Genomic DNA, 19,181 nt, shown 5'->3' on the forward strand with positions numbered 1-19,181 from the left:
GAGCTTACTGAATCCATTCAGCCAGTTCACTTAGTAAATCCTCACATTAAAAACACAGTAAACAAACAGACAAACAACCAAGAAGCCAGGTGCAGTGGCTCGTGCCTGTAATCCTAGCCATTCAGGAAGCTGATATCTGAGGATTATAGTTCCAAGCCAATTGGAAAGGCGTTAACCAACCAAAAGCCAGACAGGGAGGTGTGGCTCAAATGGTAGAGCACCAGAGAAGCCAAGCAAGAGTGCAAGGCTCTGTACTGGTGTGTACGTGTGTGTGTGTGCGCACGCGTATACACACACACTGACAATGGCATTCGCATTTAGGACAAAGAACAAGAATTAGAGCAGCTGACCAAAGAGTTGCGGCAGGTGAACCTCCAGCAGTTCATCCAGCAGACGGGCACCAAAGTCACCGTGCTCCCGGCCGAGCCCACCGAGGTTGAGGCCCCCCAGGACGTCGAGAGGGGTAAGGCCTTAGCAGATAGATAAACCGAGCGGAACTCTCAACAGAGGGAACAGTATCTCACCATCCAGAGTGGACGTCCTCTTTGGTCCCCGTCCTGGGGCTTGAACTCACAGCCTACATTCTATCCCTGAGCTTTGCTGCTCCAGGCTGGTGTCCTACCACTTGAGCTGCAACTCCACTTGCACCTTTTGGCTGGTTAGAGGTAAAGAGTCCCATGGACTTTCCTGACTCAGCTGGCTCTGAACCGTGATCCTCAAATCCTAGCCACGTGAGCAGCCGGGATTACCGGCACCCAGCTGAAATGCATCCTGATGATAATGCCATGGACGGATCCTGTATTACCAAAGCCAGCTTGTCCACTATTGGGTGTTCCCTCGCAGCAGCAGATGCAGCTCCCTCCCCCAAGGCCCCCAGGAGGGAGTGACCCCCTGCTCTGTTCAGCAGTCAGAGGCCCCGAGGCTGGAGCTAAACCGCGTGGTTCTTTTGCTAAGATTCTTCCATGTGAGCAGGGGCACCACTAATTGTCTTTCTTTCCTATATTTAGAGACACCGTTTCAGGCCGGGTCCCTGAAGCGACCCAGTTCATCTCGACAGCTCCCTGGCAATCTCCGCATTCTGCAGAGCCCTCTCTCTTCCGGCTTTAACCCTGAAGGCATCTATGTATAACAGCTGGGGGAGAGAATGAGCCAATAAAGGTACCCAGGACTGAGAACTTCCTCCTCTTTCATTTGTACCAACGACCATCCAGGGGATCGCGTTTGCTGACCTGCCACCCGCCCACCCTGTCTTTATTCTCTCCTCAACTGCATATCGCGTGGAGCCATACTCTGTGCACTGATGTTCAAAAACAAAGTATTTCCTCCAATCAACAGTATTGACATTTTTGTCCAGCAGCTGTAATGTAAAAGCTTTTTATTATCATTTATTTTATATTATTATTATTTGTAGCATTTTTAAGAGCATTAGTGAAGTCTACTACGTGTATACATAAATTGTGAGTTAAGAAGAGAAATACATGAGCGATGTAAGTTTAATTTATTCCATAGAACCGATCAGTGTGTGAATGTTGCTGTTTTAATACTCATTACTGGTTCTGTGACTTCATTATGTTAAATACTGTATGATTTATGCAAGATTCCGTCCGGTGTGGTTATCTTACAGATGCTGCGTGCTCAGCATCCAGACTGAACGCCATAGAACCTTTGCTTGTGTTTTATGAATCTCTGAATCTGCAGTCACTGCCTCATTTGCTGAAGTCATTCACATGTTTTAGTTTTTGTGTGTGTGTGTGTGTGTGTGTGTGTGTGTGTGTGTGTGTGTGTGTGTGTGTGTGTGTGTGTGTGTGTGTGTGTGTGTGTGTGTGTGTGTGTGTACTGAGTCTTGAACCCCGCGCCTCCTGCTCTCCCTTGGCTTTGTTTGCTCAAGACCAGCACTCGACCACTTGAGCCATACCTCCAGCTTTTTTTCCCAGTGAAATTCATTGGAGAGAAGAGTCTGGCTCACAGACGTTCCTTCCCAGGCTGGCTTTGAACTGGGATCCTCGAAAGGCGTGAGCCACCAGCACCAACTGCAGATTCCTTTTTCATCGGGGATGTAAGTTTTCCTTTTCTGTAGTTCCCAATGTAGAAATCACCACACAACATTTTAAATATGTTTCTCATGAGTAAACTTATATATGAAAAAGGGTTTTCAAGTCTTTCCTATGCTGTTGAACAAAAATGTAAAATGTTGACTATCTCTCCAGAAAAGCATGGAGTTTTTCTAATACCTTTGTGGTTTGTTTCAGCCCTGTTTTTACCTTTTCTTTCACTGATCCTCAGAATTAACATAAAATGTGAGTTGCATATCGCTGAGGAACAGATTAGCATACTTTAGGAATAGTGCTTCAAATGATGTATTTTAAAACAATTTACTTATATTCGGGTGTTTGTTTTTTGGTATAGACACCCCAAGTAAGTAATGTTTGCAAATAATTTATATTAGAGACAAATGTGTTTTCTCTGGTCAGTGAGACAAAGGGGGGATTAGATTTAGATACTCTCTTTTTGATAGAAGTCAAGAGTATGTTTTTAAGTTGACTTTTATAAAAGACAGTGATCGCTATATACATCATTTTATTTATAAAACCAAAAATGATGACTTAGGTAAGATTCACAAATAGTATTTAGACACCTATTGCCAGATGATAGCTCTCAGCCATTGCTCCATCCCTCTGAGCAGATTTGGTACTGATAATTAAGATATGTATCTGAAATGTTCAATTTCTGAAGAAAATTCACGTTTTCTATTAATTACATGCCATGAAATAAATGTAGATCTATAGAGTAATGCCCTGGCAACTATAGAGAGAGAAATATCTTATGCATGAAGGCAGCTTTGGGCATTTGAACATATTTGACTTCGTTTTGGCTTCACTGAATGCTGGGTATGCTGCTTAATTTAGATTTCCTATGAAAAATTGTTAAGAATGGCTAGGAAATATATAGAGAAGCTTCTAGAAAATGGAAAGTCATACCTTGTGGCCTTTTTCTCATCCCGATAGTGGTCTGAAAATACGACCCTTTTGAGGTTCTAGAGTTGTTGATTTGGCCGTTGAGCTGCTTTGCAAAGAACTGAGAAATTAATAATTTTTACATAAGTAACTATTGCCTGTAACCACCTGCTCTTGATTTGTAGTAGTTATTTCATATCTATGTATATGTAAAAAAAAGGAGCTAATTCAAAATCAGAGTACTTTATAGCTTTTGTGATAAGATGAGCGACGTATACCCACGATATGCCTTATTTTTAGGGTCCCATGCATCCTATATAACTCATTTTATGGCTTTTCAGAGAATTTGAGACCGTATTCACAAAGAAAAAAAAACCAAAACACTTTATAAAAGTCAATGGCATTCCCTTGACATCCAGATGTTAAATCAGAGGTATGTCAAACTTCACAGGTAGAAATTGCCAAGAAATCTTGGAGTGCCGTATGTCCGTCAGTTACTGTGAGTTAGATGGACTCAAGTAAAGGAATCATGCGAAGGAAAACCACACACATCCCCCTCACCACGAACCCTGAGTTCCCGTCACAGTTCTCTTTTCTTTTTTCCTGTGCCAGTGCTGGGACTTGCAGTCAGAGCTGGGCGCGCTGTCCCTTACCATTTTCACTCAAGGCTGGGTTCAGCCAGTTGAGCCACAGCTCCACTTCCAGCTTTTTGCTGGTTCACTGGAGATGAGAGTCTCGCAGACTTTCCCGCTGAGTCTGACTTTGAACTGCAGTCCTCAGATCTCAGCCGTCTGTGTAGCTGGGCTTCCAGGAGTGAGCCACTGCCTGGCTCTTCATCAGAATTTATAAGCTGCCAAAATCATCTCTGTGGACCTAAATAACAGAAATAGGACTCCATGGGTGCGAGGCTGTGTAGAGGTGAATTGATGAGTTCATTGAGAAGCTGTACTTTTTAACTAATTCTTACCTAAGTAAAAGATATTTTCTAAATCCTTTTTTTTAATCAAAAAAGTAACTTCTGTAGGGACAACTTCAAAGCATTTTAGTCTGGGATCCTTTTTACCTGTTGGGAATACTAATGAATTAATTTGTCACCTATGGGCAGCGCCGCAGCAGGTGATGGCACACAGAACTATAAGAAATCATTTTTTTCTGTGTGCCGGGACTAGAGTTTGAACTCTCACTTGGCTTTTGGCCTCAAGACTGGCATTCTACCATTTGAGCCACAGCTCCACTTTTGGCTTTTTGGTGGTTCATTGGAGATAAGAATCTCACGGACTTTCCTGTCCAGGCTGGCTTTGAACCATGATCCTCAGATCTCAGCCTCCTGAGTAGCTACAATTGCCTGGCTTCAAAGATGCCATTTTTAGGTCTAAGGGAATATTCAGGTTCTAAATAATAAATTAGATTGCAAATTTTTGTAGGGATTTTTTTTACTTTACACTGCAGGTTGTTTTACAGGTTTTCTACAACTATTAAAGTATATTTAAAAATAGTTCTTCCTCGCCAAGGAATAATTTAAATATTGGTCCTTTTTTTCCCTTGAGTATCCTCTTCCTCTGCGAATGATATGTGGCAGATTACCTCAGTTTTTCATTTTTTTTGTGAGATATTTTGGATAGTCAGCATTTTTTTTGTCTTGATGGACAGGACATTTTTTTTTGTATGTGAAACATTAGTGTTAATATACCTTGCTCTAAATTGCCAACATCCATGAGAAAAATTGTCAATTCTTGTACTTACAAACCAGAGCTAAAACAAGGCTGTGTATATATATGTGTGTGTGTGTGTGTGTGTGTATATATATATATATATATATATATATATATATATAAATCACAGTAAAAAATAATGAAATTTACATTATGAAGCGTGAAGCATAGCAAAGATAAACAAATGAGCACTTGTCTCGAGTCAAATGAAAAGATATTCCTGTGTCCAAATAGCTTTCTTTGTGAATAAAATGGTCTTTAGAGAATAGAATTCTTTCTTTTCAATGCCACTTCTGTGAATGAATGAATGAATACCTTTCCAAGAAAGAACCACAATGGAAATAATATGGAAAAGGCAAATGCTTACGTCTCAGCCTGCCAAGGGTGTGGACAAATGAACCAGTGAAGTACAGATTGTACATTGCCTTAATTTATGTGTCAGTAATGAATGACATTGTGTATGTACCTGCTTCTGCCTAAAATTGTTATCAGTCTCCATTATACTAAAGTGTAGCTTATAGTACTTTTATATGATGTCAGGGTTTTGTTGTTTTTGTTTAAGTTGCATGTATAGACTGTTTGCCACATTATTTTTTTTAATTTGCAAGCTGTGTCAGAAGTCATATGTACCTGTGGCCGTTGTTAATGCTTTCCAGTCCCCAAAAAGCTTTTGATGCCAGGATTTAGAATGCATGGAAGCAGCGAGGATCTCTTCTTTCCAATGCATTTTTTATATTTTTAGAAGCCAAATAAATGCAGATATTTAGTATACTAATTGTATTAAACCAGCAGAATTATTTAAGGCAATAAAGTATAGACATATTGGGGGGAGGGGAAAGAGGAAAAAATATATATATATCTATATAGGTTTACAGGTAGACATAAGAGCCCTAAATCATTTCTCCTTTCTTTCTTGGTTGACCTTACAAAGATTTGAGCTGCAACAAGCTTTTAGCAGCAGATTACCACGGTTCATTTAGTGTAGACCAGAAATACGCTTTTAGTACACCTTGCGTTCGTAATAAACCTATTTCTGTAATACGTACCATATGGAATTATTTCTTTCTGACTTTCCATTTCAAAATGTATATTTTCTGATTATTTTACGAGCTGTACAACAGAAGATCGGTATTTGCCCAAATAATAAATTTTCGGGATCTACTTGTTGGGTGTGGTGTGCTTTTCTGCCCTAGAGACCACGTCAGAGAACAGGTCTACCTATCAAGGACGAGAACAGGTCTACCTATCAAGGACGCAGATTTACGTTTTGATAATTACTTGTAACTCATACAGGGAAGATTCACTGTTAGCACCTGAAGAATTATCCAGTGCTCAGGAAGAAGATGCTTAAGGAATTGGTAGTTTTCACAAATCCTCCTTTTCTCTTTCTCTACTCTCAGGGAAAACCTTCCCTAGTTTTTCAAAATCCAATGATCTTTGAAATGTTTTAAAGTAGCCAAGCACTGGTGGCTCACGCCTGTAATCCTGGCCACTCAGGAGAATGAGACCGAGGATCATGGTTTGAAGCCAGCCCCAGCAGGAAAGCCCATGAGACTTACCGCCAGTAAACCACCAGAAAACCAGAAATGGAGCTCAAGTGGTAGAGCACCAGCCTTGAGTGAAAGAGCTCAGAGACAGCGCCCAGGCCCTTGACAAAACAAAAACAAATCCCAGAAGAAAAATGTAGAGTTTAACTAATATTTGATTAAAATGAGGTGGTTTCTGTTGGGGGGGGGCAGAGCTTAGAAATACCCCAGAGGTGACTGGAAAGTCCCCTTCAGCTCCACAGGCATGAACCAGATTCACGTGTGCTGATTGCTGGACACGCAGAAATGGCCAGAAACCCAAATAGAGGAACGAAGAGGGTGATGAGTGAGAAATGCAGATCCCAGGGCCAGGCAGGTAGCTCACCTCTGTAATCCCTGTTTATCAGAAGTCTGAGGTCTGCGGTTCACTGGGTCTGTTGGACAGCTTTGACGGGCCCAGCCCTGAACGGACACATCTTACGTTGTAGAATACGCTGAGGAGAAAAAAAATGGATCTAAGAAGGAACCGGGAAGTGTGAGCGTTGGGGGAGGAGTTGGCGTTCTATATATTGGCTGGAGAGGGCCTCGTAAGGGACCAGTGAAGGGGGCCCTGCCCGGGAGGAGGGGAGGTGCTCCCAGAGCCTCGGGAGTCAGGCTTCCGCTGCTAGGCAACATCCTCAGGATGCTTAAGCCAGAAACCCCTCTACTCAGCACTTTGCTCAGAAAGCTGTATCAAACTTACACACACACACACACACACACACACACACAGCTTACAGAAGTCTCCCCTCAGCCCTACTTGCTTGCTGACAGACACATGGGTGAGGGCCACAATTTTTTTTATAGTAAGTTCGTGGTGCTTTATTATTATTGTAAAGGTGGTGTGCAGAGGGTGACAGTTACGTAAGTCAGGTAGAGTCCATTTCTTCTTGGACAATGTCCCCCTTCCCTGGCTCCCTCCCATCCCTACCCACACGCTGTAGAGCTCATGTTCCACATCGTGTCCAGTGAGGACCACAGCCGCATTGGTCCACCCATTTGTCCTCCAATTCTGTCTCCCTCACCCTCCCAAAGACAGATCAAAGGCCAAACAAGACAAAAAGAAAACAAAAACAGCAACGAAGAAAAAAAAAAACACCTCGTTCCCATTTCCAGGAGTTGATTTCAATAAACACTGTTTTATATGATCAAAGGCACACAGACATCTGGGCTTTGGCCCTCTCCTGTGAGTCTCCTCCTCTGGCCTCACTGTGTGTAATGCCTAGACCCTACATTTCTTCACATATTTCCTGTCTAGGCACACATATTCAGGCATGCTGGAACATGATTCAGCTATAAGATGGGAGGCTGTGGGGCAATCTCTTATGCTAGGAAATGGCTAGAGTACCTTTTACGTCAGCAGACTCATCTGCCCTCGCTGGGTCATAGCCAGTCAGCGGGAGGCCATCAGCAAGCATGTGGACATGAGCTTCACCGGCCTCGGGCTGCAAGCTAGAGCCTCACCTCCTCCTCGGTGAAGCTTTCTGCCCCAGGCACTCAGCCACCCCTGCCTCCACCTGTCGAAAGCAAAATCCAGATGAAAAGTTGGGATTGCTGATCAGGTGCCAGGGCTCACGCCTGTCATCCCAGCAACTCGGGAGGCTGAGATCTGAGGATGGAGGTGTGCGGCCAGCCCAGGCAGGAGAGCCTGGGGAAAATCTTATCTGCAATCAGGCACCCAAGAGCCGGAAGCAGAGCTGTGGTTCCAGGGGTAAAGTGTCAGCCTGGGCAGGAAAGGTTAAAGGAAAGTGAGGGGCCCTGAGTTCAAGCCCCAGTCCTGACAGAAACAAAAACGAAGCAAGGAAGCCTGCAGGGGAAGCAGTCGCTTGGGGAAGGGTGGGGGGGGTGAGTGGTAAGGGGGCAAAACACGGGGGAAGCGTCCACGTGTGGAGATTTGACGACAAAATAAAAGCTTAAAAGTCCCACTGCACCTTATGGAGAAAATAAACAGAACGAGACATGGAGGGGCGAAAAGACTGACGGAGGAAGAACGAATGAAAACAATGGGAAGGTGAACAGAGGACCGGATGAGAAGAGGACTGTGCGTGAAGAGATGGATGAAAAGTGGAGGAATGAAAAGACGGAATGAATGAAAAGATGAAGGGGTGAAGAGAGGGATGGATGAAAAATCAATGAAAAGATAATGACTCGATGCATCCACAAATGAACAGATGAAAAGCAATGAACGCATACAAGTAGTGAATGAATACATGGATGAAAAATGGAGGAATGAAAAGATGGACAGATAACAAGATGAACATAGGGATGACAAGATGGATGGATGGACAGGTGATGGATGAACAAAAAGATGGACTACATCCCTTCCTGCACACGAGAAGACGGTCTTTACCCAGCCAGGTCCCTGACAAGCAACACAACAGCCCCGGGAACACAGCTTAGAGGCAGAGCGCCGCCTGGCGGGCACAAGGCCGGTCTGATTCCTCAGACCTGGAGCCTGGGCTCCAGGGGAAGAGCACTAGCCTCGGGCAAAAGCAGCTCAGAGAGGAGGGAGGGGGAGGAAGAGGAGGGAGGGAAGGAGAAGGAGGTAGGGAGGGTAGGAAGAAAGAAAGGAAGGGAAGAGGAGAGGGAAGACGGAAGGAAGAGAAAGAAGGGAAGAAGTGAGGAAGGGAGGGAGGGGGAAAAGAGAAAGGAAGAAAACAGAAAGGGAGAGAGAGTGGAGGGAGGGAGGAATGGAGGAAGGAGGGAGGGAAGAAGGAAGGGAAGAAGGGAGGAAGTAAAAGAAGGAAAGCAGCAGCAGGCTCCGGTGGCTCACGCCTGTCATCCCACCTGCTCAGGAGGCTGAGATCTGAGGATCACAGTTCAAAGCCAGCCTGGGCAGGAAAGCCCATGAGACTCTGATCTCCAGTGAGCCTCCAGAAAACCAGAAGTGGCACTGTGGCTCAAGTGGTAGAGCACCCGCCTTGAGCTGAAGAGCTGAGGGACAGGGGCCAGGCCCAGAGTTCAGGCCCCACAACCGATAAAAAAGAAAAGAAAAGCTAGGGCTATGCCAGGCACTGGTGGCTCATGTTTGTAATCCTAGCTACTCAGGAAGCTGAGACATGAGGATCTCAGTTCAAAGCCAGCGTAGGCAGGAAAGTCTGTGAGATTCTTATCTCAAATTGAACAGCAGAAAACCAGAAGTGGCGCTGTGGCTCAAGTGGTAGAGTGCCAGCCTTGAGCTGAAGAGCTGAGGGACAGCGCCCAGGCCCTGAGTTCAGGCCCAGGACCAACAAAAAGAAGGGGGAGAGAAGGGAAGGAGGGAGAAAGAAAAGAAGAAAAGGAGAAGGGAATGAGGGTGAGAAGAAAGGAAGGAGAGGAAGAAACCCGAAGGGCTGCCTGCCACAGTGGATGTGTCCCCTGTGCCGGGGGGGGGGGGGGAACACCAGCCGGACGGGCCCGGGGCGGCCAGGGGGGGGATGCCAGCTGGACGGGCCCGGGGTGGACGCCAGCTGGACAGGCCCGGGGTGGCTAGGGGTCAGGGCAGCCGGGGGGGGGGCACCAGCTGGACGGGCCCGGGGCGGCCAGGGGTCGGGGCGGGTCCCCTCCTGTGTCCTGGCTCTTGAGTGACAGCAGCACAATGCACACACACGCGTGCGCACACACATACACATGTGCACACACGCATGCACACACACAGACTCACACACGCACATGAGGCCAAGTGCTCATTTGGAAAGAGCCATGTAATCTCCACGTTATCTGTGCCACTCACAGACGCCTTGCTCACAACCTCTGCAGTGAGGCGCGGCTGTCCACCAGAGGGCAGCCGGCACCAAGCCAGGGCCAGGGGCCAGGCCACAGCGGGGAGGGGGGGCGAGGGAGGAGGAGGGAGGGAAGCTGGACACGGGCTCAGTGGTAGAGCTCTTGCCTAGCACACATGAAGCCCTGGGTTCGATTCCTCAGCACCACTTGAACAAAAGAAGCTAACCTTGAGCAAAAGCAGCTCAGGGACAGCGCCCAGGCCCTGAGTTCAAGCCCCAGGACCAGAAAAAGAAAAGGAAAAAAAGAGAAGGAATGAAGGAAAGAAGAACTAGAGTGCATACATTTTATTAGCTTACACATGTTAAAATTTTGTGTTGTAAGTTGAGCATTCTTATATGGATAGACATATAAAACTGGCTAAGGTACATTTTAATTACCTAGTTATCATGTTCATGAACATGACCAAGCACCTACTAGGCATGAGGCCTTTTGTTACACAGTAAACAAACAGTATCTAAATAGTCTCAGAAAGCAACCGGTGCTGGGCTCACGCCTGTCATCCTAGCTACTCAGGAGGCTGAGCTCTGAGAATCACAGTTCAAAGCCAGGAAAATCTGTGAGACTCTTATCTCCTAATTAACAAGGATAAAAAGCAAGGTAGAGGTGTGGTTCAAGTGGTTGAGCACCTTGAGCAAAGAAAAGCCAAGAGAAAGCAAGAAGCCCTGAGTTCAGGTCCTAGTACTGCACACACACACACACACACACACACACACACACACACACACACACACACACACACACACACACACACACACACACACACACACACAAGAGAGAGACGGAGACTGAGGAAATGGATTAAGAAAGAGAGAGAGAGAATGTGTGCACCAGGAGCTGGTGGCTCATGCCTGTAATCCCAGCTACTCAAGAGACAGATCTGAGGATTGTGGTTCAAAGCCAGCCCAAGCAGAAAAGCTCCTGAGGCTCCAATTAATAACCAAAATAATCTGGAAATGAAGCTGTGGCTCAAGTGGTATAGCACTAGCTTTAAGCAAAGGACACTCAGGAACAGGACTCTGGCCCTGAGTTCAAGCTGTATGACCAGATTAAGAAGGGGAGGGGGGTTGTGTAGGCTTAGCACCTTGTGGTTTGTGTCTGAGCAGCAGTTGAAGCTCCTGAAGAAATTCTGAATAATCTCATTAGCAAAGCCACTTACGTTCCCTGCTAGCAGCCGCTCCCCCAAGGCCTGACCCAGAAAAGCACGCGGTGCAACCTGCTGGGCCAGGAGCTGAGCTGCGCAGAGGTTGCTCCCCTTCTCTGGGGGGCACAGAAGTGGGGTCTTCGTCTTTTACCGAGAGCCAGGCTCACAGGATGTGACCTACCGAAGCAGGCCGCTGTGCCCCAGACAGCCCACCTGCAGGCCTTCCTTCCTCCTAGCCAGCCCGAAGTGTTCCCCGTCCCTGAGCTCGTGCAGAATGACTTGCAAAGACACAAACGCTTTGCCCTGTATCACCAAATCCTCCTACTTCCTCCCCCCAGAAGATTCTATTCTCATAGCTCAGTACAGTGGCTCATGCCTGGAATCCCAGCTAGTTGGGAGGCTGAAGTCTGAGGAACCAGGTTCAAAGCCAGCCCTGGGCAGACAAATGTGTGAGATGCTTGTGTCCAGTGAGCCGACAAAAGGCCCACAGCGGAGCTGTGGCTGAAGTGGTAGAACCAGCTTTGAAGGGGTAAAAGCTAAGCAGAGAGTTGGAGCCTCAGTAGGACACTAAACAAGCAATTCAGTAAATAAATAGATAAATCAACACACAAATAGTAAGTGCTATTCTCACTAACGAGGGCCTGGGGCAGCGGAGCTGTGTCTCAGAAGCAGGGCGGTGTCTGAGGGAACTGCTGGGCTGGCCTGACCACCTGTGGTCTCAGCTCAGTACACCAGCAGGGAGAGAACTTGCTTGATTCTTCCACCACTCAGAGGCCCCAGATGCCAGGCCCAGAAGAGAATCTCCTGGGACAGGCTATTGCACAAGGATTTTACATTTCCCCTTACGAGCCTAGGGTGTTGGGGACTTGATTTTTTTCCCCAATTTATAAAATGTGATAAAAACCAACCCTGACGTGTGGAATGGAAAGCCCCTTTGGATAACACTGACAAATAATTTCTAAGTGTTGTTTATAAAATTAACATAAGTGGGCTGGGAAGGTGGTTCTGTGGTAGAGTGCTCACCCAGCAGGCATGAAGCCCTGGGTTCGATTCCTCAGTACCACACAGACAGAAAGAGGCAGAAGTGGCGCTGTGGCTCAAGTGGTAGAGAGCTAGCCTTGAACAAAAGAAGCTCAGGGACAGCGCCCAGGCCTTGAGTTCAAGCCCCAGGATTGGCAAAATAATAACAACAACAACAACAAAATAAAAGATCAAATTCACACACAATAAAATATGTGATCAACTTGCTTCCTTATATACACATTTTAAACCTATTTCTTTAGTTAACTTTCTATCGATTTTAATATTTTGATAGATTTTACTTATTACTCTTTTGTTTGTTTTTGTCTTGGTTGGTTGTGGGGCTTGAACTCTGAGCCGGAGTGCTGTCTCTCAGCTCTTCAGCTCAAGGCTAGTGCTCTACCACTAGAGCTACAGCTCCACTTCCTTATTACTCTTTTAAAATAAAACTTACTCAAAAATATTGTGAACCCAGGAAGTAAAAAGTAAAACACTTTATTTTTCAGCTACAGAAAAAGTTAATTTTACCAAACTGGGGAGTTTTTTGGTCTGTGTACGGGTCCTGGGGCTTGAACTCAGGGCCTGGGCGCTGTCCCTGGGCTTTTTTACTCAAAGCTAGAGCTGTACCACTTCTAGCTTTTTTGCTGGTTTACTGGAGATACGCCTCTCGTGGGCATTCCTGCTGGGGTGGGGGGGTCTTGGCACTGGGATCCTCAGATCTCAGCCGTGTCAGTAGCTGGGATGACAGGCGTGAGCCACCCACACCTGGCCAATATGGGAAATGTTACCTGCTTCCATTATTGGAGACAAAACTTGTCATAGAAGAGCCAATCATGTTGAAGGAAAAGACAACCCGTCTTTAAAGGCTTTTCTAACTTTCAGGCATGGTGGTAGGCACCAGGGATGCTAAAGGGAGACATGAACCGGAGCTCCATGCGAGTGTAATTAACGCCCGGGCTCCCCTTGCCGTGCACAGTAATACCATAATGATAATAATAATATAATTAACAATGTAACGCGCGTTGCTGTGGACAGTCAGACGCTGCCACAGCGCAGACGCACTGAGACCACGTCCTTTCGGCCCCACTCCGGCTCCTTTTCCCTGGGCGAGTTAGAGGCCTCTGCTTCACCATGAGAACCAGAGAGATGGCCGTTAGCGCAGGCCACAACTGCTGAGACGGCCATGAGGTAACGTTACTAATAACTAATATCCATATGTTACCTATTGATTGGACGGATTATACAGTAGTAATTATATATTAATTATAGATCGCTCGCTGACAAGATGGATTATAACTTATATAATAATTATATATCTATATAATTTATATATATTTATTGATTAGATGGATTATACATTAATAATTATATATTATAGATCGCTCGCTGATTAGATGGATTATAACTTATATAATAATAATTATATATCTATATAATTTATATATATATTTATATTTATATACATTTATTGATTAGATGGATTATACATTAATAATTATATATTATAGATCACTCGCTGATTAGATGGATTATAACTTATATAATAATAATTATATATCTATATAATTTATGTATATGATTGATTAGATGATTATACATTAGTAATTATACGTTAGCTATAGGTCACTCGCCGGTTATAGCTGACGCAGTATTGGCGCATATTAACCTATGTTATCACCGATCACGTGACTATAATGCACATAGGAGTTATGAATGGTATGTTAATAGTTTTCTGCTGAGGGGCGCCGGGGCCTCGAACCCAGGGCACTCGGCCGGGCCCTGACTACAAACCCCGACCGCCGCGAGGCCCGGATGGAACCTCCCGCGGTATTCGGTCCATTCCCCCCCACCCCTCCCGCCCGCCCCTCCGCGCGCAGCAGCCGACCGCCCCGGACGCCCCGCCCCCGACGGCCCCGCGGCCCCGCCCTCCAGGAGCGCGCGGAGCCTGTGCGCTTGCGCACCGGGCTGGTCCCGCCGTCTCCGCTTCCCCAGGTCTTACGCAAAGGGCACAGAGGAGACTTGCGCACGCGCCGTAGGCCGAGCGTCCGTCCCCGCCGTCCCGGCGGTCTCCGTAGTGGGTGCCAGTCACCAGCGCCAAGGGCTCAGAGGCACCAGTGCGCATGCGCACGGGACCAGGCTCCTGGGGCGCGGGGGAGGGCCCCCTCACGCCGCACCCCCGTCTCAGCGGTCTCCGCAGGGTACGTACTCCGAGCACGTCGTCTTCCCCCGGACGCGGGGGCCCTGCGCCTGCGCGCTGGGTGGCCAACCCCGCTCACGTGCAGCTCAGCGTGCTCGCCGACACGTGCGGACGCACGTGACGACGCCACACCTGGCGTCCCCCCCCCCACGTGCGTGGGAGCCACGAGGGGCGGGGAAGGAGAGACGGAGGGGCGGGCCTCCGGTGACGTCATCGGCAGCCTTGTTGCCAAGCAACCGGAGGACGCGTCTGGCTCCCCGCCCGCGCCCCGATCTCCCCGCCCACGAGCCCGCGCGCGGAGCCCGGCCTGGTGCTCGCGCACTCCCGCGTCTCCATCGCGGGCGCTGCGTTTCCCGCGCTCCCCTCGCTCTCACGGCCTTTCCTCCCCGGGCTGGCTTCGAACCGCGATCCCCAGATCTCGGCCTCCAGAGTCGCCGGGATGCCAGGCGCGGAGGCGACCCGGAGGGGACGCAGGAGGGAAGGAGCAGCGACGTAGCAGCGTCTGCTTCGGGTGGCGCCTTCCAAACCCGAGCGAGCTCTGGGCAGAGGAGCCCGGGCTCCACTGAGCATTTGGAGAGCTCTTCCCGGGGCTTCCTCTGATTGGAGGGCTCCCTCCCGGGACTTCCTCTGATTGGAGGGCTCCCTCCCGGGACTCTGATTGCCGCAGCCTGCGGCCTCTGCGGAGCGGTCCTCGGCTCCCGGCTGCTGTGGTTACAGCTCCGCTCGTCCTGTGGCTGGACCTCAGACCGCAGCTCTTCTGAAATGGCACAGACACTGTAGAAAAGGCATCGGGCTCCAGCCTGGGCCCAGTCCCTGGTTCAGGCTTCCTGCCCGTTCGCAGTTTTAAAAGCTGGGCATCTGTCGGGCCCCGGGGGCGCATGCCGGGACCGCAGTGAGACGCTAGTGTGCAAGGCGGTCGCCCTGGCCGCTCACAAGGCTGAGACCTGAGGGTCGCGGCTTGAGGGCAGCCTTGGTCACTCAGGTCCGCGAGACTCCTATTCCCGTGGCCCAGCACAAAGCGGAGAGCGGAGGCGTGGCTAAGGCGGCAGCGCCGCGGGGAGTGAAATCGCGGGGGCCTCAGCCCGGCCGGGGAGCGCCCGGCCCCGCCCGGCCCCAGCCCCGCCCCAGCCCGGCCCCGCCCGGCCCCGCCCCGCCCCAGCCCAGCCTCAGCCCGGCCCCGCCCCAGCCCAGCCTCAGCCCGGCCTCAGCCCAGCCCCAGCCCAGCCTCAGCCCGGCCTCAGCCCAGCCCCAGCCCGGCCCCGCCCCGCCCCAGCCCGGCCTCAGCCCGGCCCCAGCCCGGCCCCAGCCCAGCCCCAGCCCGGCCCCGCCCCGCCTCAGCCCAGCCTCAGCCCGGCCTCAGCCCGGCCCCGTCCCAGCCCGGCCCCAGCCCCGCCTCGCCCCAGCCCAGCCTCAGCCCGGCCCCGCCCCGCCTCAGCCCGGCCCCGCCCGGCCCCAGCCCCGCCTCAGCCCAGCCTCAGCGCGGCCTCAGCCCGGCCCCGTCCCAGTCCTGCCCCGCCCCAGCCCAGCCTCAGCCCGGCCCCGCCCCAGCCCGGCCACAGCCCCGCCCCGCCCCAGCCCGGCCCCGCCCCGCCCCAGCCCAGTCCCAGCCCAGCCCGGCCCCAGCCTCAGCCCGGCCCCGCCCCAGCCCGGCCCCAGCCTCAGCCCGGCCCCAGCCCTGCCCCAGCCCGGTCCCAGCCCGGCCCCAGCCTCAGCCCGGCCCCGCCCCAGCCCCGCCCCAGCCCGGCCCCAGCCCCGCCTCAGCCCGGCCCCAGCCCGGCCCCAGCCCGGCCCCGCCCCAGCCCGGCCCCAGCCCAGCCCGGCCCCGCCCAGCCTCAGCCCGGCCCCGCCCCAGCCCGGCCCGGGGAGCGCCAGGCCCCGCCCCGCCCCAGCCCAGCCTCAGCCCGGCCCCAGCCCAGCCTCAGCCCGGCCCCAGCCCGGCCCCGCCCTGCCCCAGCCCTGCCCCAGCCCAGCCCGGGGAGCGCCAGGCCCCGCCCCAGCCCCAGCCACCGCAGAGCTGGGTTACGAACCTGGGCCGGGCATTTCAGAACCTAGGTAGACGACATTCTAGAATGTTCCCTGCCCCACTCGTACAGGGAAGGGAGCGCGGGCGCTTTGGTTGCCAGCGCTCCTGGTCACCGAGATCCCCGGATCTGGGGCCTCTGAGGGGCTGGGATCACCCCTCCCTCCCCCTCCCTCCCCTCTACCCTCCCTCCCCTCCCCTCCCCCCATCTCCTCTCCCCCTCCCTCCCCTCTGTCCCCATCTCCCCTCTCCCCCTCCCCCCTCCATCTCCCCTCCCCCTCCCTCCCTCCTCCCTCCCCTCCGCCCCATCTCCCCTCCCCCTCCCTCCCCTCCGCCCCATCTCCCCTCCCCCTCCCTCCACTCTGCCCCATCTCCCCTCCCCCTCCCTCCCCTCCCCACAAGTCGGCTGTAGAGCTCCTCTTCCACGCGGTGTCCAGTGAGGACACGGCTGCCTCTGTCCACCCTCCGTCCCTCCATTTCCGTGTCCCCCTCCCCATCTCAAAGACGGAGAATCGGACAAACAAGACACTGGCTTCGAATTCTTGTTTATTCCTAAGCCCCTGGTGCTCCGCTTGCCTGGTCTGTGGAGAGCAGCCTGGCTGTGCCAGCTTGAGTACGCGCTCCCTGGCGCTGGGCTTCATGGCCAGCCACCGCTGGCTCCCACCTGTAATCCCAACCATTCAGGAAGTGGGGATCTGAGGACCACCATTTAAAGCCAGGCCATGAGAAGCCCATGAGACTCCTATTTCCAATGAACCAGCAAAAAGCTGGGAGTGGAGGTGTGGCTCAGGTGGAACAGCACCAGCCTTGCGTGAACAAGGCCAGGGGTGGAGCCCCGCCCTGAGTTAGAGCCACAGAAGTTAACACACAAACAGAAGCCAAATTCACTTTGCTGCTAATGCTGTTTTTCTTATGGCTTTGGGGGTTTTGTTTTTTAGGAGGGATGAAGGGGACCTCAAAAAAGAGAGGGAAAGTGAACGCACACGATCACGGCACTCAGCAACTACCAGGTATGCAACCTGTGGGCAGGAATGGGAAGGTGGAGGAAAACGGAGGGAGGGAGGCAGTGCCCCATCCTGTGCTCACTGTCTGACTTGCGATCATCCCGCTGTGCAACACCTTAGTAATAACAACACAGATATCCAAACAGATATGTACCGAGGCGCAAGTAACACGTGGAAGTTGGCAAGAGACTGGAAGTGGGTGACACACTCACACTCACACACATATACACACATACTCACACTCACACACATACACACACACTCACACACAACACACGCACACACACATACACACCACACATGCACACACACACACACACACACCACACATCACACACCACACACACACCACACACACACACACACGATGCCTGTCTTTGGTCTTCTTAGGTTTAGAAAGCTTGAAACTGAGCACCCGCCACGTCTTTACTGGGAGGGGGTTGTAATGATTGCACAATCTCATATATAAAGTTTTTATTCCTTAGTCAGAACCTTCTTTTTTGCAATCAGAAAATAGTGTGACAATGTTCAGGGTCATAAGCTTTATGGAATGCTGGAGAATAGTAGATCCATCCCATTTCTAGGTGTTCACCTACTCGACTTCAGTAGTCCAGCTGTTTTCTGGCAGGCAGTATTTATTCATGTTTCATTTCTTCAATAATTTAAGACAGCAAAGCTGGGCCAAGCATTAAGCATTTTTAACCAACAGTGCCACATTTCAGCCAGTTCTTCCCCACCCCAAAAAGAAAATAAATCTTTTAACACAGTATCATTAGCACGTATTTTTTCCCTCCCTACAAAAATAGCACGTCAGACACCATTCACTGGATGTGTAACGTGTATGTACAGAACAGCCACCTTGCAGCAAAGGAGTCGAACGTTGCTTGAACACAGCGTTTTTGAGGCAATCTGTAACAGTAGCAGCAAACGTGCCAGACTGAAGGGAAGACCCAGACCCTGCTGTTCCCAGCTGTGGGCCCCAAAGCCCCCCAGTGAGACCTCACGAAAACACCTAGACCAGGTCTGGCTGAGCCTCATTAAAGCAAGGAGAAAGCTTTCCTGTGATCATCTAGTATCTGCTTTGGTCTCCAGAAAATACACAGCCTTGGAGCGGGAGGGAGGGAGGAAGGGAGGGAGGAAGGGAGGGAGGGAGGGAGGGAGGGAGGGAGGGAGGAAGGGAGGGAGAGATGGAAGGGAGGGAGGAAGGGAGGGAGGTGAGAGGGAGGGAGGGAGGAATAGAGGGAAGGGAGGGAGGAGGAGGGAGGGAGGGAGAGGGAAAGAGGGGGGATGGAAAGATGGAGGGAGGGAGGGAGGAAGGAGGCCTCCTGGGGCCTCTCTACCCCCAGGAGCACATGTAGCTCTGGACCCGCTGTGCGGGGCAGGGCCGCATCTTCCCCTCGGGATTCTCCTTCTGCTTCAAAACTTCAGAAAAGCCACCAGAGAGGCAGCGGGGCGGGGCGGGGCGGGGTCCATGGGGATGGGGAGGGGTCCGTGGGGATGGGGCGGGGTCTGTGGGGACAGGGCGGGGTCTGTGGGGACGGGGAGGGGTCCGTGGGGACGGGGCGGGGCCTGTGGGGATGGGGCGGGGTCAGTGAGGACGGGGCGGGGTCAGTGGGGACGGGGCGGGGTCAGTGAGGACGGGGCGGGGTCCGTGGGGACGGGGCGGGGTCAGTGAGGACGGGGCGGGGTCCTTGGGGAAGGGGCGGGGTCTGTGGGGACGGGGTGGGGTCCGTGGGGACGGGGCGGGGTCCGTGGGGACGGGGTCCGTGAGGACGGGGCGGGGTCAGTGGGGACGGGGTGGGGGTC

The 19,181-nt window shown here is 51.2% G+C and overlaps 1 protein-coding gene and 2 long non-coding RNA genes across 7 annotated transcripts in view; 2 read left to right on the top strand and 1 right to left on the bottom strand.

The window, feature by feature from the left end:
• Rassf8 (Ras association domain family member 8) overlaps positions 1–5,827 on the top strand; it is a 58,074-nt gene extending 52,247 nt beyond the window's left edge. For all 5 annotated transcript variants that reach the window (XM_070011616.1, XM_070011614.1, XM_070011615.1 and 2 more), the window contains 2 exons: positions 322–463; positions 1,008–5,827. In XM_070011616.1, coding sequence (XP_069867717.1) covers positions 322–463; positions 1,008–1,129 — 264 coding nt within the window. In that variant the 3' untranslated portion in view covers positions 1,130–5,827. The remainder of the gene's footprint in view (positions 1–321; positions 464–1,007) is intronic.
• LOC138819998 (uncharacterized) lies at positions 3,741–14,391 on the bottom strand. The gene is made up of 4 exons (XR_011369720.1): positions 14,154–14,391; positions 7,580–7,748; positions 6,578–6,686; positions 3,741–3,827 (listed from the first exon to the last, which is right to left on the bottom strand). It is a non-coding gene; the product is annotated as an uncharacterized lncRNA (long non-coding RNA).
• LOC138819997 (uncharacterized) lies at positions 12,914–18,470 on the top strand. Its single transcript, XR_011369719.1, has 3 exons — positions 12,914–13,342; positions 17,310–17,381; positions 18,182–18,470. It is a non-coding gene; the product is annotated as an uncharacterized lncRNA (long non-coding RNA).
• The last annotated feature ends 711 nt before the right edge of the window (positions 18,471–19,181 follow it).

Source organism: Dipodomys merriami, unplaced genomic scaffold (assembly GCF_024711535.1).
Source record: "Dipodomys merriami isolate MVZ:Mamm:240054 unplaced genomic scaffold, mDipMer1.0.p SCAF_84, whole genome shotgun sequence".
NCBI lineage: Eukaryota > Metazoa > Chordata > Mammalia > Rodentia > Heteromyidae > Dipodomys > Dipodomys merriami.